This window comes from Heteronotia binoei, chromosome 1, assembly GCF_032191835.1.
Source record: "Heteronotia binoei isolate CCM8104 ecotype False Entrance Well chromosome 1, APGP_CSIRO_Hbin_v1, whole genome shotgun sequence".
Taxonomy (NCBI): domain Eukaryota; kingdom Metazoa; phylum Chordata; class Lepidosauria; order Squamata; family Gekkonidae; genus Heteronotia; species Heteronotia binoei.
In genome coordinates, this window is record NC_083223.1 from 267629414 (window position 1) to 267655610 (window position 26197).

A 26197-nucleotide genomic window follows, 5' to 3' on the forward strand; every position below is an offset into this window, starting at 1 on the left:
GCCCTGAGGTAGGGCTATGAGCTTCAGGCACAAATGTGTGGAAATATATAGACTCCTTTTCATATAAAAGGTATTCATTTTTCTTTCTTGAGGCGGGTGCAGTCTCTGTAGTACCTGCACTTGGATTCTTCACTCACTCCTAATTCACAGCAGAACTGACTGCCTTCAGTGGGAGCTGCCTGTTGTATCTCTGGATGATTGCCTGTATTACTTTTTCCATCTACCTCTGTTGGGGGGAAGGTAATTCCATAGCATGTTTGCAGGGACTGCAGTTTAATCATCACTCCCAGTTCCGCAGAGTTTGCTTGTTGCATCTCTGCATGATTTACTGTCCTGGCTGTGTCTCTTTCAATTCGGGAAATACATGCAGAGGAGGGCCTCATGCCGGGTGACTTTGGGATAATGTGCCCTCTAAGCTGTGGAGTCTTGTGAGCAAAAATTCTACTTTGTGAGCTACTGGCCTTAAACTTGTGAGCTCCTGCATAAGTTAGGTTGCTCTGGGGCCGTTTTTCCTGAGCTAACACAAAATGTGAGCCAGAGGCTAAAAAAAACTGTGAGCTAGCTCGCACTAACTCAGCTTGGAGGGAACACTGGTTTGGGAACAGATGCTCTCACGCTGCAAAAGCAAATCTTTTTAGGGACAATCTTGACACGTCTCTGGTTATAATTCCAAAATTAGGTTTGCCTCAGCCAGGGGTGGAATTCTTTGCATATTAGGCCACTCCCCCCCATGTAGCCAATCCTCCAAGAGCTTACAAGGCTCTTTTTTGTAAGCTCCAGGAGGATTGGCTACATCAGGGGTGTGTGGCCTAATATGCAAAGGAGCTCCCGCTAGAATTCCACCTCTGACCTCAACTTTATCAGAAATGTGGGAAATAAGGTTAGTTGTTGAGATCCTCCGATGAGCCCTGCCCCCGGTTCTCCACAGGTTTGTAAACGCTGCCTTTCTTTCTGCCCCCAACCAAGGTCATCATCCTGGAAGATTACGCCGACCCGTATGATGCCAAATGCACCAAAGGGCAGAGAGAGGCTGAGAGGCTGGGGGAAAACGATGGCTACATGGAACCTTACGATGCCCAGCAGATGATCACGGGTAGGTGTTTGCCACGTTTGTTTGACTGGGGGAATGAGATGCCGATGTCACCTCTGGCAGAACAGGCCCTTCACAAGGAAGGCATTTTGTGCCAGTGGAAGGCGCCACCATTCGCAGAACGGGTCTGCCGCCTCCAACTGAAACTTTTGGCAATAACGGCGAACGAGTTCTACCCAGGGAGGCTCTGTGCGGCTGTGGGAAGTGCCGCCGTTAGTGGAACAGGTGTGTGGAACAAAACCTAATGAAATTTTCCCACTGTAAGAACATAAGAGAAGCCATGTTGGATCAGGCCAATGGCCCGTCCAGTCCAACACTCTTGTGTCACATAAGGACAGAAGAGAAGCCATGTTGGATCAGGCCATTGGCCCATCCAGTCCAACACTCTGTGTCACATAAGAACATAACAGAAGCCATGTTGGATCAGGCCAATGGTCCGTCCAGTCCAACACTCTGTGTCACATAAGAACATAAGAGAAGCCATGTTGGATCAGGCCAATGGCCCGTCCAGTCCAACACTCTGTGTCACATAAGAACAGAAGAGAAGCCATGTTAGATCAGGCCAATGGCCCGTCCAGTCCAACATTCTGTGTCACATAAGAACAGAAGAGAAGCCATGTTGGATCAGGCCAATGGCCCCTCCAGTCCAACACTCTGTGTCACAGAAGAGAAGCCATGTTAGATCAGGCCAATGGCCCGTCCAGTCCAACATTCTGTGTCACATAAGAACAGAAGAGAAGCCATGTTAGATCAGGCAAATGGCCCATCCAGTCCAACACTCTGTGTCACATAAGAACAGAAGAGAAGCCATGTTGGATCAGGCCAATGGCCCGTCCAGTCCAACACTCTGTGTCACATAAGAACAGAAGAGAAGCCATGTTGGATCAGGCCAATGGCCCATCCAATCCAATGCCAGGTGCCGTCAGGAGGTCCACCACGGCCGGATGAAACCCTGTGGAGGCCCCTCGGCAGTCAAAATCTTGGGGCGGCCCCTTGCAGATTATCTCAGAGTTGGAGCACCTGCCCTGCGACCCTTCCCCGGTGCAGCCTGCAGGCACCTTCTCAAAAGCCCCTTTGACAAAGCTGCGGGAGAGAGGCAAACTTGGCAACAACACCAGCAGCAGCTGCACCAGGCAAGTCAGGCAAAGAGTGACTCAGTTGCTGGCTCTGCGTGCAGGATGGAAGGGCTGCAAGCAGGGGAGAAACCAGGGGGAGGGAGAGAAAAGGGCCCACGGCCCCTAAGGCATTGGAGACCCATAGGCCAGTGCTCACTTGGCCTAATTGTTAATCCAGCCCTGAGGTCCACCAGTGGGGCCAGGATACTAGAAACCCTTCCACTATTGCCCCCCTCCTCCGCAGCAAGATTGCAGAGCGTCACTGCCCCAGAGAGAGTGTTCCATCTAGACCTTGTGGCTAAGAGCCACTGATGGACCTCTGCTCCAGATATTTATCCAGTCCTCTCTTGAAGCCGTCTATGCTTGTAGTTGCCTCCACCTCCTGTGGCAGTGAATTCCACGTGTTAATCACCCTTTGGGTGAAGAAGGACTTCCTTTGATCCATTCTAACCAGACTGCTCAGCAATTTCAAGTGAACAATCTTCCTCTTTGGAGCTCTTTGCTGTGATAGCAGGTGTGATTGGTCCTCCTTGGGGAGGAGGGAGGGAGGGAAGGCAGATCTTGTTTTCCCAGTCTCTCTCAGAGCTACTGAACCAAGCCTCTCTTCATTCTGTTGGCTGAGGCTCCCCCTGGTCCCCTGAGGAAGGAAGGAAGGAAAGAGCCATTCTGTTAGCTGAGGCTCCCCCTCCTCCTTGTCCCCTGGGGAAGGAAGGAGAGAGCCATTCTGTTGGCTGAGGCTCCCCCTCCTCCTGGTCTCCTGGGGAAGGAAGGAAAGAGCCATTCTTTTGGCTGAGGCTCTCCCTCCTCCTGGTCCCCTGGGGAAGGAAGGAAAGAGCCATTCTTTTGGCTGAGGCTCTCCCTCCTCCTGGTCCCCTGGGGAAGGAAGGAAAGAGCCATTCTGTTGGCTGAGGCTCCCCCTCCTCCTGGTCCCCTGGGGAAGGAAGGAAAGAGCCATTCTGTTGGCTGAGGCTCCTCCTCCTCCTGGTCCCCTGGGGAAGGAAGGAAAGAGCCATTCTTTTGGCTGAGGCTCCCCCTCCTCCTGGTCTCCTGGGGAAGGAAGGAAAGAGCCATTCTTTTGGCTGAGGCTCCCCCTCCTCCTGGTCCCCTGGGGAAGGAAGGAAAGAGCCATTCTGTTGGCTGAGGCTCCCCCTCCTCCTGGTCCCCTGGGGAAGGAAGGAAAGAGCCATTCTGTTGGCTGAGGCTCCTCCTCCTCCTGGTCCCCTGGGGAAGGAAGGAAAGAGCCATTCTTTTGGCTGAGGCTCCCCCTCCTCCTGGTCTCCTGGGGAAGGAAGGAAAGAGCCATTCTTTTGGCTGAGGCTCCCCCTCCTCCTGGTCCCCTGGGGAAGGAAGGAAAGAGCCATTCTGTTGGCTGAGGCTCCTCCTCCTCCTGGTCCCCTGGGGAAGGAAGGAAAGAGCCATTCTGTTGGCTGAGGCTCCTCCTCCTCCTGGTCCCCTGGGGAAGGAAGGAAAGAGCCATTCTGTTGGCTGAAGCTCTAAGCAGACTTCATCAGACAAAAATGGAATGGCAAACAGTTCTTAATACAGAGAAGGTGGGCAGTCTGTTGGTATGCAGGGTCATGGGAATGTTTTTAGCAGATTAAAGGAATCACAAATTGGGGTCTGTGTTTGTTAGTTAGTGCTGAGCTGAGCAGTGGAGGGTGATAAAAAGCACGGCTGCCCACTTGGATCTATCTAGTTAGTAGACATTTCACCGGTCAGTTGACCATCATGCTCCCCAACTGAACAAACCACTGACTTTCCCCAACTTTTGTAGGGAAAAGTTTGGCTTTTGTAGGGAAAAGTCTGACTGCTTTCACTCCTACAGCATTCACCATGCCGGGAGAGCTGGGTTAAGAACATAACATAAAGGAAGCCATGTTGGATCAGGCCAATGGCCCATCCAGTCCAACACTCTGTGTCACACAGTGGCCATAAGAACATAAGAGAAGCCATGTTGGATCAGGCCAATGGCCCATCCAGTCCAACACTCTGTGTCACACAGTGGCCATAAGAACATAAGAGAAGCCATGTTGGATCAGGCCAATGGTCCATCCAGTCCAACACTCTGTGTCACACAGTGGCCATAAGAACATAAGAGAAGCCATGTTGGATCAGGCCAGTGGCCCATCCAGTCCAACACTCTGTGTCACACGGAGGCCATAAGAACATAAGAGAAGCCATGTTGGATCAGGCCAGTGGCCCCTCCAGTCCAACTCTCTGGGTCACACAGTGGCCATAAGAACATAAGAGAAGCCATGTTGGATCAGGCCAGTGGCCCCTCCAGTCCAACTCTCTGGGTCACACAGTGGCCATAAGAACATAAGAGAAGCCATGTTGGATCAGGCCAGTGGCCCATCCAGTCCAACACTCTGGGTCACACAGTGGCCATAAGAACATAAGAGAAGCCATGTTGGATCAGGCCACTGGCCCATCCAGTCCAACACTCTATGTCACACAGTGGCCGTAAGAACATAAGAGAAGCCATGTTGGATCAGGCCACTGGCCCATCCAGTCCAACACTCTGTCCCGCAGTGGCCATAAGAACATCAGAGAAGCCATGTTGGATCAGGCCAGTGGCCCCTCCAGTCCAACACTCTGTGTCACACAGTGGCCATAAGAACATAAGAGAAGCCATGTTGGATCAGGCCAGTGGCCCCTCCAGTCCAACTCTCTGGGTCACACAGTGGCCATAAGAACATAAGAGAAGCCATGTTGGATCAGGCCAGTGGCCCCTCCAGTCCAACTCTCTGGGTCACACAGTGGCCATAAGAACATAAGAGAAGCCATGTTGGATCAGGCCAGTGGCCCATCCAGTCCAACACTCTGGGTCACACAGTGGCCATAAGAACATAAGAGAAGCCATGTTGGATCAGGCCACTGGCCCATCCAGTCCAACACTCTATGTCACACAGTGGCCGTAAGAACATAAGAGAAGCCATGTTGGATCAGGCCACTGGCCCATCCAGTCCAACACTCTGTCCCGCAGTGGCCATAAGAACATCAGAGAAGCCATGTTGGATCAGGCCAATGGTCCATCCAGTCCAACAGTCTGTGTCACAAAGTGGCCAAAAAATCCCAAATGCCATCAGGAGGCCCACCAGTAGGGCTAGAAGCCCTCCCACTGTTGCCCCTCCCAAGTCCAACACTCTGTCTCACACAGTGGCCAAAAACAAAAACAAACAGACAAAAAAAACCCCAGGTGCCATCAGGAGGTTCACAAGTGGGGCTAGAAGTCCTTCCACTTTGCCACACCCCTCCCCCAAGCATCAAGAATACAGAGCTGGGTTCCGATCCTGCTCTGGCGCTTCCCAATCACGTGTGTCTATCCTCGGGCAAAGGTCCAACGGAGAAAGTGTGCCCAGTACCCGAACTTCGACACGTAGGCCTGCCCAAGATAGCAAAGGAAGTGCGGGAGAGAGCTTGGCATTTCATAAACAAAAGCTGGTGCTCATTGTTAGACAGCGAGAGTAACCTTTACCGCTTCCTGTTTCGCTCCCCATTGAAGGAGAATGGCAGCAGCGAAATCCATACGCACACAGGAAAAAAAGAGCCTTGTAAGCTCTTGGAGGATTGGCTACATCAGGGGTGTGTGGCCTAATATGCAAAGGAGCTCATCAGGGGTGTGTGGCCTAATATGCAAAGGAGCTCATCAGGAGTGTGTGGCCTAATATGCAAAGGAGCTCATCAGGGGGGGTGTGGCCTAATATGCAAAGGAGCTCATCAGGGATGTGTGGCCTAATATGCAAAGGAGCTCATCAGGAGTGTGTGGCCTAATATGCAAAGGAGCTCATCAGGAGTGTGTGGCCTAATATGCAAAGGAGCTCATCAGGAGTGTGTGGCCTAATATGCAAAGGAGCTCATCAGGGGGTGTGTGGCCTAATATGCAAAGGAGCTCATCAGGGATGTGTGGCCTAATATGCAAAGGAGCTCATCAGGGGTGTGTGGCCCAATATGCAAAGGAGCTCCTGCTAGAAATCCACCTGTGGAGATCAGTGTTCCCTCTAAGCTGAGTTAGTGTGAGCTAGCTCACAGATTTTTAGCCTCCAGCTCACACATTTTTGTCTTAAAGGTAAAGGTAGTCCCCTGTGCAAGCACCAGTCGTTTCCGACTCTGGGGTGACGTTGGTTTCGCAACGTTTTCACGGCAGACTTTTTACGGGGTGATTTGCCATTGCCTTCCCCAGTCATCTACACTTTCCCCCCAGCAAGCTGGGGACTCATTTTACCAAGCTTGGAAGGATGGAAGGCTGAGTCGACCTGGAGCCGGCTATCTGAACCAGCTTCCGCTGGGATCGAACTCAGGTCGTGAGCAGAAGGCTCCGACTGCAATACTGCAGCTTTACCACTCTGCGCCATGGGGCTCTTTTTGTCTTAGCTCAGGGGAAACGGCCCCGGAGCACACTTATTTATGCAGTAGCTCACCACTAATGGCAGCAGCTCACCACTTGAATGCCAGTAGCTCACAAATTAGAATTTTTGCTCGCAGGACTCCACAGCTTAGAGGGAACATTGGTGCAGTTTTGCAATCGCGGAGGCAGGATGGGACAGTGTCCAACGCTTCCCTTGAATCGGCTTCACACACACACAACGCCCAGCCGAGCCGCCTAGCAACCGACTGGACGTTTGTCCCGAGCATGCGGGCCCCTCGCGTCCCCACCCAGAGTTGTCACAATCGGACAGAATAACAGGAAACGGCCGTGCTGGAAACTGGAACCAAAGCGGGACTTTGTGGATGGAGGTGGCATTGAGTGTGAGACTCGACGCAGTCCGGAAGAGTTCCCCAGGCCATTTGCTCGCACCCTGGTTTTAATCGGTGTCCACGGCTGTCCTGGCTAGGGAGAGGAGCTGGGAGACACAAGCTGCGCTCTCCAAAGAGCCCATGTTTCTGCCGCTGCACTATGTCGGGTTGCCAGGTCCAATTAGAGAAATATCTGGCGACTTTGGGGGTGGAGCCAGGAACAAGGGTGTGACGAGCACTATTGAACTCCAAAGGGAGCTCTGGCCATCACATTTAAAGGGACCGCACGCCTTTTAAATGCCTTCCCTCCATTGGAAATAATAAAGGATAGGGGCGCCTTCTTTTGAGGCTCATAGAATTAGATCCCCTGGTCCAATCCTTTTGAAACTTGGAGGGTCTTTTGAGGAGAGACGTTGGATGCTATGCTGAAAATCTGGTGCCTCTACCTCAAAAAAACAGCCTGCCAGAGCCCCAGATACCCATGGTTCAATACTCCATTATACCCTACAGGAATTTGGGGTTGGAGCCTGAGGAGGGTGTGGTTTATAGAGGGAGGACCTCAGCAGGGTATAATTACATAGAGTCCACCCCCCGGAGCAGCCATTTTCTCTAGAGGAACTGATATTGATTGCCTAAAAATTGCAATAGCAGGAGATCTCCAGGGGCCACCTGGAGGGTGGCAACCTTATTTGGTGGACTAAGGGTCCAATTGCGAGCCAGTCTGGTGCAGAGGTTAAGTGCGTGGACTCTTATCTGCGAGAACGGGGTTTGATTCCCCATTCCTCCACTTGCAGCTGCTGGAATGGCCTTGGGTCAGCCATAGCTCTGGCAGAGGTTGTCCTTGAAAGGGCAGCTGCTGTGAGAGCCCTCTCAGCCCCACCCACTTCACAGGGTGTCTGTTGTGGGGGAGGAAGGTAAAGGAGATTGTGACTGCTCTGAGATTCAGAGTATAGGGCGGGATATAAATCCAATATCAGCATCATCTTCTTCTGAGCCAGGCTGGTGCAGTTAAGTGTGCGGATTCTTATCTGGGAGAACCGGGTTTGATTCCCCACTCCTCCACTTGCAGCTGCTGGAATGGCCTTGGGTCAGCCATCGCTCTGGCAGAGGTTGTCCTTGAAAGGGCAGCTGCTGGGAGAGCTCTCTCAGCCCCACCTACTTCACAGGGGGTCTGTTGTGGCGGGGGGGGGGAGGTAAAGAAGATTGTGACCGTTGTGAGACTCTGAGATTCAGAGTATAGGGCAGGATATAAATCCAATATCATCATCTTCAGTATAAGGCTGAAGTAAGTCGGCCCTCTGATCTGAGGTTTTGCCCTTGTCTTCCTTCATAATGTGCACCACACTGGCTGTTATATGAATTCTTTACTTACTTTTTTTATACACTGACTTTCTCCCCAACGGGTACCCAAAGCAGCTTACAGCGTTCTCCTCTCCTCCATTTTTTCCCTCCCAACAACCCTGTGAGGTAAGTTAGGCTGAGTGTGACCGAGTTCAAGGTTACCCAGCGAGCTTCCATGAGAGAGCAGGAATCTGAACTTGGGTCTCCCTGAACGTATATTACACTGATCCAAGCGGGCAGCCGTGTTGGTCTGAAGCAGTTGAACAAAGCAGGAGTCAAGGAGCACCTTTAAGACCAACAAAGTTTTATTCAGAACGTAAGCCACAATACCTGATCCCCTCATCTGATGAAGTGTGCTTAGAGAGCACACGAAAGCTCACGTTCCGAATGAAATTAAGTTGGTCTTAAAGGTGCAATTATACTACACTGGTTTTCTCTCAGAATTGTACCGTGTTTTTCACTTCAATTATCAATTATACTACACTGGTTTTATCTCAGAATTGTACCATGTTTTTCACTTCAATTATCAATTATACTACACTGGTTTTCTCTCAGAATTGTACCGTGTTTTTCACTTCAATTATCAATTATACTACACTGGTTTTCTCTCAGAATTGTATGATGTTTTTCACTTCAATTATCAATTATACTACACTGGTTTTCTCTCAGAATTGTATGATGTTTTTCACTTCAATTATCAATTATACTACACTGGTTTTCTCTCAGAATTGTACCGTGTTTTTCACTTCAATTATCAATTATACTACACTGGTTTTATCTCAGAATTGTACCATGTTTTTCACTTCAATTATTAATTATACTACACTGGTTTTATCTCAGAATTGTACCATGTTTTTCACTTCAATTATTAATTATACTACACTGGTTTTATCTCAGAATTGTACCATGTTTTTCACTTCAATTATCAATTATACTACACTGGTTTTCTCTCAGAATTGTACCGTGTTTTTCACTTCAATTATCAATTATACTACACTGGTTTTCTCTCAGAATTGTATGATGTTTTTCACTTCAATTATCAATTATACTACACTGGTTTTCTCTCAGAATTGTACTGTGTTTTTCACTTCTATTATCAATTATACTACACTGGTTTTCTCTCAGAATTGTACTGTGTTTTTCACTTCAATTATCAGTTATACTACACTGGTTTTCTCTCAGAATTGTACCGTGTTTTTCACTTCTATTATCAATTATACTACACTGGTTTTCACTCAGAATTGTACTGTGTTTTTCACTTCCTTTTCCCCCCCCTTCCAGAGATCCGGAGGCGGGGTTCCAAGGATCCTCTGGTCAAAGCCATTTTACTCCTGGACGAGCCAGTAGATCCTGGGCCTAAGGGAGAGCCTGCCCTCAAGCGCCAAGCGGCCAAAGCCCCACAGCTTTACGACACCCCCTATGAGCCCTCAGAGGCGGGAGGTCCCAAGCCAGAAGCCCGGCTGCCGGAGAACGACGAACGGCCTCCGGCTGAGTACGAACAACCCTGGGAGTGGAAGAAGGACCAGATTGTGAAGGCTCTTTCAGGTATAGCAGACAGGCTGAGTGGGGGAGCTGTCAGACTTACTAATGTTAAATTGTCCTAGTCACCTATGGAGAGCCAGTTTGGTGTAGTGGTTAAGTGTGCGGACTCTTATCTGGGAGAACCGGTTTTGATTCCCCACTCCTCCACTTGCACCTGCTGGAATGGCCTTGGGTCAGCCATAGCTCTGGCAGAAGTTGTCCTTGAAAGGGCAGCTGCTGTGAGAGCCCTCTCCAGCCCCACCCACCTCACAGGGTGTTTGTTGTGGGGGAGGAAGGTAAAGGAGATTGTGAGCCGCTCTGAGACTCTTCGGAGTGGAGGGCGGGATATAAATCCAATATCAAAAAAAACAAAACAAGTTAAGGCAACTAAAGAGAGCCAGTTTGGTGTAGTGGTTAAGTCTGTGGACTCTTATCTGGGAGAATCAGGTTTGATTCCCCACTCCTCCACTTGCACCTGCTGGAATGGCCTTGGGTCAGCCATAGGAGTTGTCCTTGAAAGGGCAGCTTCTGGGGGAGCTCTCTCAGCCTCATCTGCCTCACAGGGTGTCTGTTGTGAGTGAGGGAGGGAAAGGAGATCATAGGCCACTCTGAGACTCTGTCTTTGAAAGGGCAGCTTCTGGGAGAGCTCTCTCAGCCCCACCCACCTCACAGGGTGTCTGTTGTGAGGGAGGAAGGGAAAGGAGATTGTAGGCCGCTCTGAGACTCTGTCATTGAAAGGGTAGCTTCTGGGAGAGCTCTCTCAGCCACACCCACCTCACAGGGTGTCTGTTGTGGGGGAAGGAGATAAAGGAGATTGTGAGCCGCTCTGAGCCTCTGTCCTTGAAAGGGCAGCTTCTGTCAGAGCTCTCTCAGCCCCACCTACCTCACAGGGTGTCTGTTGTGGGGGAAGGATATAAAGGAGATTGCAAGCTGCTCTGAGACTGATTTAGAGAGAAGGGTGGGGTATAAATCTGCGGTCGTCTTCTTCTTAAAGGGTTTTATGAAATGCTCTAGGCAGCTAATGGGCTTTATTTTTTTATTTTTTTTATATTGGATTTATATCCCGCCCTCCACTGTAAATCTCAGAGTCTCAGAGCAGCTCACAATCTCCTTTACCTTCCTCCCCCACAACAGACACCCTGTGAGGTGGGTGGGGCTGGAGAGGGCTCTCACAGCAGCTGCCCTTTCAAGGACAACCTCTGCCAGGGCTATAAGTGACCCAAGGCCATTCCAGTAGGTACAAGTGGAGGAGTGGGGAATCAAACCCGGCTCTCCCAGATAAGAGTCCGCACACTTAACCACTACACCAAACTGGCTCTCCACACCAAACTGGCTTTATGAAAACGTTTGGAGTTTTTTGATTTATAATTGATGATGACGTACTAAATTTATAAGCCACCCTCCCCTGAAGGGCTCAGAGGAGTGTAAACATAAACCATTAAAGGCAAGTAGAAAATAACAAATGGTTAAAACAGTATAGTTCCTCCAGATAAAAGTTGGCGTAAACATAACTTTGCCCCCTCCATAGGGTGCATTGCATGCTGGGATCGGCAAGGCTGGACGGAAACCGTGATAAAAAGAAGATTGCTGCTTCAGCTAAAAAACCTTTTAAACTTTTCTTTTCAAAAACATGTGGTGCAACCAACGTATTGTTACAATACAATCTCTAAAATCTAACCTCTCGGTGTAAATTGCATTTGAATTTTAGAAAGACAGTAAACCCAAGGATAAAGTAACCAACAAAACAAAAATAATAAGCAAATTTTAAAAAGGGAGGTAATATAGTGTCAGTGGAGAGCCAAACAAGAAAGGAAAGTACCATGCTGCATGTTATCATGATTAATACGAGCTGTTGGGGTCTTAGAGAGCCCCGTGGCGCAGAGTGGTAAAGCTGCAGTACTGCAGTCCACGCTCTCTGCTCACAACCTGAGTTCAATCCCAGTGGAAGCTGGGTTCAGGTAGTTGGCTCAAGGTTGACTCAGCCTTGCATCCTTCCGAGGTCGGTAAAATGAGCACCCAGCTTGCTGGGGGGGGGGGGGAGTGTGGATGATTGGGGAAGGCAATGGCAAACCAACCCGTAAAAAAGTCTGCCGTGTCCTGGTAAAAAGAGAAAGGAAGGTAACATTCAATGGAGATTTTTATACTTGTAGGTATTATATTGAGAGGTGGAATTATAATTGATACATTTGTACTGGTTTCTGGTTTCTGTTTTTCCCATTCTGTGTGTCCCTTTTTTACAATGGGTACCATAGAGTTTTCCCTCCTAAATTGCTAGAGTGTCTGGGGGAAACCATAGAGTTTTCCCAGAAATGCTTAGAGCGGCCAGCTCACCGTCGTCGGTACGATGACATCGCTTAATCACTTACAGGTGAAAAAAAGTCCCCCCACCAGAGGACACAGGGGACTTGGCAAACCTAATCAAGCCTGAACTCTCCCTAGAAGCTAGAATAACCAAACTGAGGCTATTGGATTTTGGTCACATCATAAGAAGACAAGAGCTGCTGGAAAAGACAATAATAATGCTAGGAAAAGCAGAAGGCAGCAGGGGGAAAAAAACCTTCGTGACCAACCTTTGGTGCTGGGACCCCACAGAGATACGGGATTCCCCCTCACTCCTGACACCACCCCTTTTTCTCTTCCAGTCCAGTTTGAGAGCGCAGAACGGCCCACGGCGTCCAAAGAGGAGCCCCAGGGACTGCCCCGACAGCAGCATCACCGCCAGAGGAGCTGGCCTTCCAAGATGGTGAAGCCCACGGGGGCGGCAGACCCCGGTGCCGATGGGGAGCACGTGGATCCTGCCCTCACCCTGGAGAAACAGCCGTAAGACACCTGCTATTGTCCTGGGGTGGAGAAAGGAAGGGAATTGAAAACAAATCAGCCAGTATCATAATGCCCCTGTATAAATCGATGGTGCGGCCTCATTTGGAGTACTGTGTGCAAATCTGGTCACCGCACCTCAAAAAAGATGATATAGCATTGGAAAAAGTGCAGAAAAGGACAACTAGAATGATTAAATGGTTGGAACACTTTCCCTATGAAGAAAGGTTAAAACACTTGGGGCTCTTTAGCTTGGAGAAACGTCAACTGTGGGGTGACATGATAGAAGTTTACAAGATTATGCATGGGCTAGAGATGGTAGAGAAAGAAGTACTTTTCTCCCTTTCTCACAATACAAGAACTCATGAGCATTCGATGAAATTGCTGAGCAGACAGGTTAAAACGGATAAAAGGAAGTACTTCTTCACACAAAGGGTGATTAACACCTGGAATTCACTGCCACAGGAGGTAGTGGTGGCTACAGGCATAGCCAACTTCAAGAGGGGATTGGATAAGCATCTGGAGCAGAGGCCCGTCAGTGGCTCTTAGCCACAGCTTAATGTTGGAACTCTCTGTCTGGGGCAGTGATGCTCTGTATTCTGGGTGCTTGGGGTGGCACAGTGTGAGGGCTTCTAGTGTCCTGGCCGCACTGGTGGACTTCCTGATGGCACCTGGGTTTTGGCCACTGTGTGACACAGAATGTTGAACTGGATGGGCCATTGGCCAGATCCAACATGGCTTCTCTTATGTGCTAAAGCCCAAACCCCTCGTCCACTTAAAGAGATCCCTGCAGGGGTCAAGGGGAGCTGCAGAACAATCCAATACATTCTATGCTCATCTTGTGGTTTATCTCCATTCCCAAAGGCAGGTTGCTAATCCTCATGCCCCTGTATAAATCGATGGTGCAGTCTCATTTGGAATACTGTGTGCAATTCTGGTCACCGCACCTCAAAAAGGATATTATGGCATTGGAAAAAGTCCAGAAAAGGACAACTAGAATGATTAAAGGGTTGGAACACTTTTCCTATGAAGAAAGGTTAAAACGCTTGGGGCTCTTTAGTTGGAGAAACGTTGACTGTGGGGTGACATGATAGAGGTTTACAAGGTTATGAAAAAATAGAGAAAGTAGAGAAAGAAGTACTTTTCTCCCTTTCTCACAATACAAGAACTCGTGGGCATTTGATGAAATTGCTGAGCAGTCGGGTTAAAACGAATAAAAGGAAGTACTTCTTCACCCAAAGGGTGATTAACATGTGGAATTCACTGCCACAGGAGGTGGTGGCGGCTACAAGCATAGACAGCTTCAAGAGGGAGTTAGATAAAAATATGGAGCAGAGGTCCATCAGTGGCTATTAGCCACAGTGTCTCTGTGTGTGTGTGTGTGTGTGTGTATAATTTTTTTGGCTACTTTGTGACACAGAGTGTTGGACTGGATGGGCCATTGGCCTGATCCAACATGGCTTCTCTTATGTTCTTATGGCCACTGTGTGACCCAGAGTGTTGGACTGGATGGGCCACTGGCCTGATCCAACATGGCTTCTCTTCTGTTCTTATGGCCACTGCGTGACACAGAGTGTTGGGCTGGATGGGCCATTGGCCTGATCCAACATGGCTTCTCTTATGTTCTTATGGCCACTGCGTGACACAGAGTGTTGGACTGGATGGGCCACTGGCCTGATCCAACATGGCTTCTCTTATGTTCTTATGGCCACTGTGTGACACAGAGTGTTGGACTGGATGGGCTATTGGCCTGATCCAACATGGCTTCTCTTTTGTTCTTATGTTCATGGGCTTGGGATCGCTGCATGCTTACCTGTTCCCTCACTGGTCTGACTTTCCCTATCTTTTTAAAGGTACCTATCTTTTTAAAACTTGGGATTCTGATTTACCATGCAACAAAGCAGAAGAATAGTCATGCACCTTTACATTTAAAAGATTCAGTAGCTGGGTCATGAGCAGTGTTCCCTCTAAGCTGAGTTAGTGAAAGCTAGCTCACAGGTTTTTAGCTTCCAGCTCACACATTTTTGTCTTAGCTCAGGCAGGATGGCCCCAAAGCAAACTAATTGGTGCAGTAGATCACAACTTTAATGCCAGTAGCTCACAAAGAAGAATTTTTGCTCACAAGACTGCACAGTTTAGAGGGAACTTTGGTCATGAGTCCTAAATGGCTGGTCCTCTAAGGAGAATCTGTGTTGCAACTCTGTGTTTTATCCTCACAACAATGTTTAGAGGTAGGTTAGGCTGAGAGTGCGTGACTGGCCCAAAGTCATCCAGCGAGCTTAAGAACGTAACAGAAGCCATGTTGGATCAGGCCAGTGGCCCATCTAGGCCAACACTCTGTGTCACACAGTGGTCAAAATCCAGATGCCATCAGGAGGTCCACCAGCAGGGCCAGAACTCTGGAAGCCCGCCCCCTGTTGCCCTCCAAGCACCAAGAATGCAGAGCATCACTGCTCCAGATAGAGTGCTCCATCTATACCTTGTGGTCAAGAGCCATTGATGGACCTCTGCTCCAGATGTTTAGAAGAAGAAGATATTTGCAGGGGTGGCCAGCGGTAGCTCTCCAGATGTTTTTTGCCTACAACTCCCATCAGCCCCAGCCAGCATGGCCAGTGGCTGGGGCTGATGGGAGTTGTAAGCAAAAAACATCTGGAGGAGCTACCGCTGGCCACTCCTGAATATTGGATTTATATCCCGCCCTTCACTCTGAATTTCAGAGTCTCAGAGCAGTTTTTAAAAGGTAAAGGCAGTTCCCTGTGCAAGCAGCAGTCATTTCCAACTCTGGGGTGACGTTGCTTTCACAACATTTTCATGGCAGACTTTTTTACGGGGTGGTTTGCCATTGCCTTCCCCAGTCATTTACACTTTACCTAAGCAAGCTGGGTGCTCATTTTACCGATCTCAGAAGGATGGAAAGCTGAGTGGTAAAGCTGCTGTATTGCAGTCCAAGCTCTGCTCACAAACTGAGTTGGATCCCAGCAGAAGCTGGGTTTAGGTAGCTGGCTCAAGGTTGACTCAGCTTTCCATCCTTCTGAGCAGGGGTTTTTTTTTGTAGCAGGAACTCCTTTGCATATTAGGCCACACCCCCTTGATGTAGCCAATCCTCCTGGAGCTTACAGTAAGCTTTGTACAAAGAGCCCTGTAAATTCTTGGAGGATTGATTACATCAGGGGGTGTGGCCTAATATGCAAAGCAGTTCCTGCTACAGAAAAAAAGCCCTGCTGCTGAGTGTAGATGATTGGGGAAGGCAATGGCAAACCATCCCATAAAAAGTCTGCTGTGAAAAAGTCTGCTGTGATGCGACGTCACCCCAGAGTCGAAAACAACTGGTGCTTGCAAAGGGTGCTTACATCAGGGTTTGTAGAATCTTTCGGGATCAAGTGCCGTGTTCTACTGGAGAAAGTTTTCCTTCCAGACGTTTCGTTCTCAGCTGCGGAGAACATCCTCAGTGGCGTTGCAGCCGGAGCAGGCGCTCTGACCTTCTTGGCTGCTGTGCATTGAGTGAGCGCCTGCTCCGGCTGCAACGCCACTGAGGATATTCTCCGCAGCTGTGAACGAAACGTCTGGAAGGAAAACTTTCTCCAGTAGAACACGGCACTTGATCCCGAAAGATTCTACAAACCCTAATGATGTTACCAGCCGTGAAAACCTGAAATCTTTGGTGCTTACGTTTACCTTTGTATTGTGTCTCCCCTTGGCTGTCTTTGTAAATATATATATATATTCACTGAAAAGTCCCCCAGAAGTGGTCATAAAAGGGTAACGAAGTTCTGAAAGCTCTCTGAAAGGAGAGACAATGAAGGATGATCTGCTGTCTTTCCAAGAGCTGGAAAGCCAGGGCCCTTCTGGTGAATGAACGGAGTGGCAGGAAGCTCAAGGGCACGCAAAGGGAACCGCTTAATGAACGGATGGAATTAGCTGCCAGGGGGACGTTGCTATGGCCACCCCGATAAGTAGCTTTCAGGAAGAAAAGGGTGTGTGGGGGGAATTAAAGGGATTAGACTGATTCAGGGTGAATACTTGAAGCCAGCCGATAGAAGCCCTGCGAATTAAAAATAGAACCTCCGCATTCAAAGGCACAATACCCCTGGTGATAAGCAGACGTTAGGAGCAAATCTCTGGCGTGAACAGATTCCATTTGAGCTCTCCTTTCGAGCTTTCCTGAGGGAATTTGGCCGGCCCCCCGGGGTTGTTTCAGATTGGGAAAATGGCAAAGAAGAAGAGATTGGATGTATACCCCATCCTTCACTCAGAGTCTCAGAGCGTCTTACAGTCTTCTTCCCTTCCTCTCCCCACAACAGTGAGGCAGATGAGGCTGAGAGAGCTTTGAGAGAACTTCTCTTCAGAGAATAGCTCTGAGAGAACCTGTGAGTGACCCAAGATCACACCAGCAGCCACATGGGAGGAGGGGGGGATCAAACTCTGTTCTCCCATATTAGAGACTGTGCTCCTAACCGGGGTGGCCAGACTTTCTTAATATAAGAGCCACATAGAATAAATAGAGAGCCACAAGAGGTGAATGTCAGGTGTAGGGAGGGAAGGAAGAAGACAGATTTATATCCCGCCCTCCACTCCGAAGAGTCTCAGAGCAGCTCACAATCTCCTTTACCTTCCTCCCCCACAACAGACACCCTGTGAGGTAGATGAAGATATTGGATTTATATCCCGCCTTCCACTCCGAAGAGCCTCAGAGCGGCTCACAATCTCCTTTCCCTTCCTCCCCCACAACAGACACCCTGTGAGGTAGATGAAAATATTGGATTTATATCCCGCCCTCCACTCCGAAGAGTCTCAGAGCGGCTCACAATCTCCTTTCCCTTCTTCCCCCACAACAGACACCCTGTGAGGTGGGTGGGGCTGGAGAGGGCTCTCACAGCAGCTGCCCTTTCAAGGACAACCTCTGCTAGAGCTATGGCTGACCCAAGGCCATTCCAATGGCTGCAAGTGGAGGAGCGGGGAATTAAACCCAGTTCTCCCAGATAAGAGTCTACACACTAAATCACTACACCAAACTGGCTCAGGAAGGAAGGAAAATAGAAGGTGGGAGGGAGGAGAGAGGGAGAGGTGGAAAGACAGCAACTTTAACTTTAAATGCATTCTCCAAGCTATTGGCTGGCTTGGCTTGGAGATGGGATTTAAAGAGACAAATGCCTTCTCCAAGCTGCCCAATGGGGTGGTGAGGACCAAGAGTGACACAATATGTGTGAGTCACATGTGACTCCCGAGCCGCAGTTTGGCCACCCAATTTGGAGAGCCAGTTTGGTGTAGTGGTTAAGTGTGTGGACTCTTATCTAGGAGAACCGGGTTCGATTCCCCACTCCTCCACTTGCACCTGCTGGAATGGCCTTGGGTCAGCCATAGCTCTGGCAGAGGTTGTCCTTGAAAGGGCAGCTGCTGTGAGAGCCCTCTCCAGCCCCACCCACCTCACAGGGTGTCTGTTGTGGGGGAGGAAGTTAAAGGAGATTGTGAGCCGCTCTGAGACTCTTCGGAGTGGAGGGCGGGATATAAATCCAATATCTTCTTCTTCTTCTTCACCCCTGCACTACACCAGACTGGCTTTCTTAACCCTTGGTTTCCCCATGGTTGCAATCTGGATTCCCCCCTCCCACATACATCATTCCTAAATTTAAAAAAGGATGCTAGGAGCTCAAATTACATATCTCCCAATGTCATGTGTAGATTCGCCTTTAAAGTGTTGAAGTATATATGAATGGAAGACGAGCTCTCTTGGTTATTATCTGCAGGAGGGTAGCCACGTTGGTCTGTGCTGCAGCAGAAGGAACCAAATTTGAGTCCAGCAGCACCTTTGAGACTAAACATGAGTCTGATGGTGTCAGCTTCCAAGAGACAAAGTTCCCTTCGTCAGTTACCTGACATAGGATGAGGGAGTTTTAAATCCCAGGCACTTAAACCCTCGAAATCGTGTTGGTCTCTTCGGGTGCTACTGAAATTTAGCTCTAGTTGTCAGCTGTGAAGAGCTAAATAGGACCTCCAAGTTCAGAGGCAATGGAACTCTTGAACATCAAACATTGAACAAGATCTTGGGGGGGACCGTAGGTTAAATACGAGCACCTAGTGTGATGCAGCGACAAAAAAGGCTAATGCCGTCTTGGGGTGTATCAACAGAGGCATAACATCCAGATCGCAAGATGTCATGGTCCTGCTTGTACACTGCATTGGTCAGGCCGCACCCAGCGTATTGTGTGCAGTTCTGGAGGGGGCAACAGTGGGAGGGCTTCTAGTGTCCTGGCCCCACTGGTGGACCTCCAGATGGCACCTGAGGTTTTTTTGGCCACCGTGTGACACAGAGTGTTGGACTGGATAGACCATTGGCCTGATCCAACATGGCTTCTCTTATGTTCTTACATGTGGAGCAGTGATGCTCTGTATTCTTGGTGCTTGTGAGGGGCTACAGTGGAGGGCTTCTAGTGTCCTGGCCCCACTGGTGGACCTCCTGATGGTGCCTGGGTTTTTTTGGCCACTGTGTGACACAGAGTGTTGGACTGGATGGGCCATTGGGCTGACCCAACATGGCTTTTCTTATGTTCTTATGGCCACTGTGTGACACAGAGTGTTGGACTGGATGTGCCACTGGCCTGATCCAACATGGCTTCTCTTATGTTCTTATGGCCACTGTGTGACACAGAGTGTTGGACTGGAGGGGCCATTGGCCTGATCCAACATGGCTTCTCTTATGTTCTTATGGCCACTGTGTGACACAGAGTGTTGTGCTGGATGGGCATTTGGCCTGATCAAATATGGCTTCTCTTATGTTCTTATGGCCACTGTGTGACACAGAGTGTTGGACTGGAGGGGCCATTGGCCTGATCCAACATGGCTTCTCTTATGTTCTTATGGCCACTGTGTGACACAGAGTATTGGACTGGATGTGCCACTGGCCTGATCCAACATGGCTTCTCTGATGTTCTTATGGCCACTGTGTGACACAGAGTGTTGGACTGGATGGGCCACAACAGACATCCTGTGAGGTGGGTGGGGCTGAGAGGGCTCTCCCAGAAGCTGCTCTTTCAAGGACAACTCCTACAAGAGCTCTGGCTGACCCAAGGCCATTCCAGCAGCTGCAAGTGGAGGAGTGGGGAATCAAACCCGGTTCTCCCAGATAAGAGTCCGCGCACTTAACCACTACACCAAACTTTCAAGGACAACTCCTATAAGAGCTATGGCTGACCCAAGGCCATTCCAGGAGCTGTAAGTGGAGAAGTGGGGAATTAAACCCGTTTCTCCCAGATAAGAGTCCGTGCGCTTAACCACTACACCAAACCGGCTCTCTAAAATTAGATAGATTAAGATTAGGTAGCAGAAACTTTTTAAAGGATGCAGACAAACACGACTAAAGTTGTTTTTTTTAAACTTAAAATAAAACATGCTTTAAACATTAGCACTTGTTGGTCTTAAAGGTGCTTTCTTAGTATTTCTCCCATGAGATCCAGGGAACTGGGCAAAGGAAGCTCTGGCTCTTTCCCTTCCTCCCCAGGGGACCAGGAGGGGGAGGAGCCTCAGCCAATGGAGAAAATTGAGGTTTTGCTCTGTAGCTCCTGTGCAATTGAGCAAGCCTTGTAAAGCAAGCTGAGATGCAGAAGGAAGTAAGAGAGAGGGAGAAGGAAGCAGACAAGAACCAGTTGCTCAGGGGCCTGATTTGGCCCCCGGGGCCGCATGTTTGTCACCCCTGCTCTAGGCTGATCCTGCGTTGAGCAGGGGGTTGGACTAGATGGCCTCTATGGCCCCTTCCAACTATGATTCTAGGAGGCCCACCAACTACAAAATGTGAGCAAGTGAGCTTGTACATAGCTTGAGTAGTAACTCAGAGCACAAAGGGTTCCAGGCTGGGCTGGGCTGGGCTATTCCCTGTAAAAATAGAGAGAGAGCTTGTCTGCCTCCTTTGGATGCTCATGATTCATGAAAGCTCACGGGCCGCTATAGATTTTGTTGGTCTCAAAGGTGCTGCTGGACTCCTGCTCTGCTGCAGACAGCCTCACAGGGCTCCCCGTCTTGATCTCTCTCCCTGCTGCAGTTGGTTTCATGGGGCCATCACCCGAGCCGAGGCCGAGAGCCGGTTGCAGCTGTGCAAGGAAGCAGGATACCTGGTGCGGACCAGCGAGACGGGAACCAGCAAGTACTCCATTGCACTGAAGTGAGTGTTTGGGGCAGGCAGGGAAGGGCGGGAGGAGGTTAAAGAGGGATCAGCCAGGGATGATCAGAGGGAGTATGGCTCAGGAGATCTGGGATGGGGTCTGCTATTTGGTACAGTGGTTAAATCTGGGAGAACTGGGTTTGATTCCCCACTCCTCCACTTGCAGCTGCTGGAATGGCCTTGGGTCAGCCATAGCACTCGTAAACTCATTTGTTATGAGGGCCGGATCTGACATAAATGAGACTCTGTTGGGCCGGGCCATGTGTGTACCTATTTAAGATTAAGATTACATAACAGAGATATAAACTTTATAAAGGACACAGACAAACACAATTAAAGTTTTTTTTTTAAAAAAACTTAAAACATGCTTAAAATGTTAGCACTTGTTGGTCTTTAAGGTGCTTTCTTTGTATGTCTCCCATGAAATCCAGGGAACTGGGCAAAGGGAGCTCTGGCTCTTTTCTTCCTTCCCCAGGGGACCAGGAGGAGGGGGAGCCTCAGCCAATAGAATGAAGAGAGGCTTGGTCAGTCATTCTGCTATGCGATTGAGAGAGCCTGGAAATACAAGCTCTGCCTTCCCCCCCCTCCTCCCCAAGAGAGGAGCCTCAGCCAATGGAGAAAATAAGAGGTTTTGCTCTGTAGCTCCTGTGCGATTGAGCAAGCCTAGCAAAGCAAGCTGTTATGCAGAAGGAAAGAAGAGACAGGGAGAAGGAAGCAGATAAGAGCCAGTTGCTCAGGGCCTGATAGGAGCCCTCCAGGGTTTGACACTCTTGCCCTAGAGGAATCGGTTTCCATAGCAAATAATGGAGTGCCCAGCAGACATTTCCCTCCCTCCCCTCCTCCCCTGCTTTCTGGTGACCCTTAAGCAGAGGCAGGGCCTCCAAACTGGGGATCTCCTGCCCCGACCTGGGAATTGAGCAACCAAGAACCTCTAAAGGTATACGTGATCAAAATTACTAGGGTGTGATATCCATTCTATGTATCGAAAATATTTAATCAAGTGTCTCTTTAAAACGCTCCACACACGGATACATAGATCAGTTTCACAGTAGAACTGGGATATCTTGAAATCCCGTACAATGTAGATCGCACTACCGCAAATTATGCAGTCGAGTTTCCCGCATTTGGGGAAACTGCAGGGTCAGCACATCTGGAGTGCAGTGGATGAGCCTCACCCTGGGAAAGCCACCTTTGTGATCAAGGTGTTTTCCCCGCCAGGTAAGTATACTGAAACATTTTCAATACATAGAATGGATATCCCAGCCTAGTAGTTTTGATCACATATAACTTTAGACAGGGGTGGAATTCTAGCAGGAGCTCCTTTGCATATTAGGCCACCCCCCCTCCCCTATGTAGCCAATCCTCCGAGAACTTACAAGGCTCTTTTTTGTGAGCTCTTGAAGGATTGGCTACATCAGGAGGGAGTGGCCTAATATGCAAAGGAGCTCTGGCTAGAATTCCATCCCTGCCTTTAGAGGTTTCTGGTTCCTCGTTGTTCATGCGATTTCTCTTCTTGTATTTCAACCCCACTCGGAGATTGGCAGCCCTATCCCTTCCCCACCCCCCTTGGCCTTTCTATTCCTGCTACCCGGGACTGGCTCCCCGAGCGGAGGATTGCTGGCCAGGGTGCGGCCCACGCTTCCTTCCTCAGGATGCTGAGCCCCTGCAGCTGAAACAATTGGAGCAGGGAAAGGAAGGGATTTTTAAAAAAAATCAGTAAGAAAGGCATTGAGTCGGTAGAGGGGAAAGGCTAGCCAATAGGTAGCGGGCAGTCAGCTTTCAGAACAGGAAGACGGCAGTCCGACGTTCCCTCTAAGCTGCAGAGTCTTGTGAGCAGAAATGCTACTTTGTGAGCTACTGGTATTAAAGCGCTGAGCTACTGGCACGAAAGCTGTGAGCTGTTGCATAAGTTAGCATGCTCCGGGGTCATTCTTCCTGCGTGAAGACAAAAACGTGCGAGTTGGAGGCTAAAAATCTGTGCGCTAGCTCACACTAACTCAGCTTAGAGGGAACACTGGGCGGCACCATGCCCACCCGGCCATTCTCAGGTCGTCGTTAGGGTTGTCAAGTCCAATTCGAGAAATATCTGGGGACTTTGGGGGCGGAGCCAGGAGCAAGGGAGTGACAAGCGTCATTGAGCTCCAAAGGGAGTCCTGGGCATCACATTTAAATAATAATAATAAATTCTATTTATATCCCGCCCTCCCCGCCGAAGCAGGCTCAGGGCGGCTAACAGGACATGGTATATACCATGATATTGTATAAAACAATTGTAAAAGACAGTTAATAAATACATTAAAAAACAGTTAAATAAAATTTAAAACTACAATAAGTTAAGGTGCTACATTCAATGGGTATATTCTGATGGCTAGATGTCGCATTCAGGGTTCCTTATAAGCTTGCAAGCTCTACGGAACTGATTAAAGTCCCGCAGGGCTCGCATTTCCTCCGGTAGTTGATTCCACCAGTGGGGGGCCATTACAGAGAAGGCCTGCTCCCTCATTGCTTTCAGTTTGGCCTCCTTTGGTCCAGGGATCCTTAAAAGACTTTGGGAGCTAGATCTTAGTGCTCTCTGGGGAACATGTGGAGAGGGACCGCACACCTTTTAAATGCCTTCCCTCTGTTGGAAATAGTGAAGGATAGGGGCACCTTCTTTTGGGGCTCAAAGAACTGGACATCTCGTTCCAATCGTTTTGAAACTTGGAGGATCTTTTGTTGGGTGCTATGCTAAAAATCTGGGGCCCCTACCTAAAAAAATACACACACACCCCCGATACCCAGATACCCACAGATCAATTCTCCATTATTCCCTATTGGAATCGGTCTCCCTAGGGAATAATGAGGGCCCAGCAGACATTCCGCCCCCCCCCACCCGCTTCACAATATGCTTCACAAGGTATGGTCAATTTCCCAACCGGCTACAGGAGACATTTGTAGCGGCTTAGGAAATTGACCATACCTTGTGAAGCATATTGGAAGCAGTAGCATTAAAATGAAGTCAGTATTTGAAGAAAGCTTGTAGAAGCGAGAGTGCGAAATGCGGGATTTGAGTACTACCGCGTCGTGTTATGCAATTTATGTGCCTCGCTGTACAGAAGAAGAGTTCCCCGGAATGATATTTTTCACTAAAATTTTTGATTGGAAGCACCGTTCCTCGAACGAGACTTTACCACTTGAATTTCTACCTTCCTCCAGCGATTGAAGGATCGTGGGCATTGAATGGTCTTTGAGTGACTTTGGGGTGAGGGTAGATGTTCTTTATCTGTATTTACGTCTGATGTCTGTGAATACGCTTTGAATATTTTCCTGAAGTTGGTTTAAACTACGTATTCTGTCTAGAGGCTGGTTTTTCGCAGAGGTGTTTTACCTGGAGAGCCAGTTTGGTGTAGTGGTTAAGTGTGTGGACTCTTATCTGGGAGAACTGGGTTTGATTCCCCACTCCTCCACTTGCACCTGCTGGAATGGCCCTGGGTCAGCTGTAGCTCTGGCAGGAGTTGTCCTTGAAAGGGCAGCTGCTGTAAGAGCCCTCTCAGCCCCACCCACCTCACAGGGTGTCTGTTGCCGGGGAGGAAGGTAAAGGAGATTGTAAGTGGACTCTTATCTGGGAGAACCGGGTTTGATTCCCCACTCCTCCACTTGCATCTGCTGGAATGGCCTTGGGTCAGTTATAGCTCTGGCAGAAGTTGTCCTTGAAAGGGCAGCTGCTGTGAGAGCCCTCTCCAGCCCCACCCACCTCACAGGGTGTCTGTTGTGGGGGAGGAAGGGAAAGGAGATTGTGAGCCACTCTGAGACTCTTTGGAGTGGAGGGCGGGATATAAATCCAATATCATCTTCTTCTTCTTTATTCACCTGGGGATTGGCAACCCTAGACAAGCTAAATCCTGGGGCAGCTCTGCCACTGTATGGCAGGACAGCTAGATTTGAGTCCAGTCGCACCTGACGGATTAACAAGATATGTGAGGTGTAAGCTTTCAAAGGTCAGTTCTCGTGTATCTGATGAAGAGAGGTTTGACTCTGGAAGGCTCATACCCCAAAAATCTGGCTGGTCTCTAAAATCCTCCTGGATTTTAATCAAGCTGAATCCTGGTTTTGCAGGCCAACCATAAGTAAAAGCTGTGTAAGGTTTTGCAGGGCAGCCCATGACCTGTGTTCCCTCTAAGCTGAGTTAGTGTGAGCTCGCTCACATATTTTTAGCCTCCAGCTCACACATTTTTGTCTTAGCTCAGGAAAGATGACCCCAGAGCACACTAATTTACACAGTAGCTCACAGCTTTAATGCCAGGAGCTCACAACTTTAATGCCAGCAGCTCATAAAGCAGAATTTTTGCTCATAAGACTCTGCAGCTTAGAGGAAGCATTGCTCTTGACCAGTTTGGTGTAGTGGTTCAGCGTGCAGACTCTTTTCTGGGAGAAACGGGTTTGATTCCCCACTCCTCCACTTGCAGCTGCTGGAATGGCCTTGGGTCAGCCATAGCTCTGGCAGAGGTTGTCCTTGAAAGGGCAGCTGCTGTGAGAGCCCTCTCCAGCCCCACCCACCTCACAGGGTGTCTGTTTTAGGGGGAGAAGATATAGGAGATGGTGAGTCACTCAGACTCTGATTCAGAGAGAAGGGTGGGGTATAAATCTACGATCTTCCTTCTTCGATTCCCATCCAAGCTGCTGCCAGCCAGAGTAGAAGATACCAAGGGAGGCAAATCAGAGTCCCATACGAACATACGAAGCTGCCTTATACTGAATCGGACCCTCGGTCCATCAAAGTCAGTATTGTCTACTCAGACTGGCAGCAGCTCTCCAGGGTCTCAAGCTGAGGTTTTTCATGCCTATTTGCCTGGACCCTTTTTAGTTGGAGATGCCAGGGATTGAATCTGGGACCTTCTGCTTACCAAGCAGATGCTCTACCACTGAGCCACTGTCCCTCCCCTCCTCCCGACTCAGCATAAGGCAGATTTTCTCTCTTTCCTCTTCTCCAGGACCAGCCAGGGCTGTGTTCACATCATCGTCGCCCAGACGAAGGATCACAAGTACACCCTCGACCAGACGGGCGGGCTCTTCGACAGCGTCCCTGAGGTGGTGTGCTACTATTCCACCGAGAAACTGCCTTTCAAAGGAGCTGAGCACATGACCCTCCGGCACCCCGTGCCCATCCCAAGCAAGATCCACTAGCTCCTCAGAAGTGGTCAGAGAACTGGGAATGGGAGCATACCTTTGCAGCCGCATTCAACCCACAAAACAACCACAGATCATGGCTGTCCCCCTCCCTTCAGTTTGGTGCAGTGGTTAAGCCAGTTTGGTGTAGTGGTGAAGTGTGCGGACTCTTATCTGGGAGAACTGGTTTGATTCCCCCACTCCTCCACTTGCACCTGCTGGAATGGCCTTGGGTCAGCCGTAGCTCTCACAGAGCTGTCCTTGAAAGGGCAGCTTCTG

At 49.3% G+C, this 26197-nt stretch overlaps 1 protein-coding gene and 1 pseudogene across 1 annotated transcript in view; one reads left to right on the plus strand and one right to left on the minus strand.

Moving 5' to 3' along the window:
- SHE (Src homology 2 domain containing E) overlaps positions 1-25940 on the plus strand; it is a 27246-nt gene extending 1306 nt beyond the window's left edge. The window contains exons 2-6 of the mRNA XM_060260715.1: positions 967-1093; positions 9565-9828; positions 12447-12624; positions 20654-20773; positions 25744-25940. Coding sequence (XP_060116698.1) covers positions 967-1093; positions 9565-9828; positions 12447-12624; positions 20654-20773; positions 25744-25936 — 882 coding nt within the window. The 3' untranslated portion in view covers positions 25937-25940. The remainder of the gene's footprint in view (positions 1-966; positions 1094-9564; positions 9829-12446; positions 12625-20653; positions 20774-25743) is intronic.
- On the minus strand, positions 21849-21999 carry LOC132589081 (U1 spliceosomal RNA; annotated as a pseudogene).
- Positions 25941-26197: the final 257 nt, after the last annotated feature.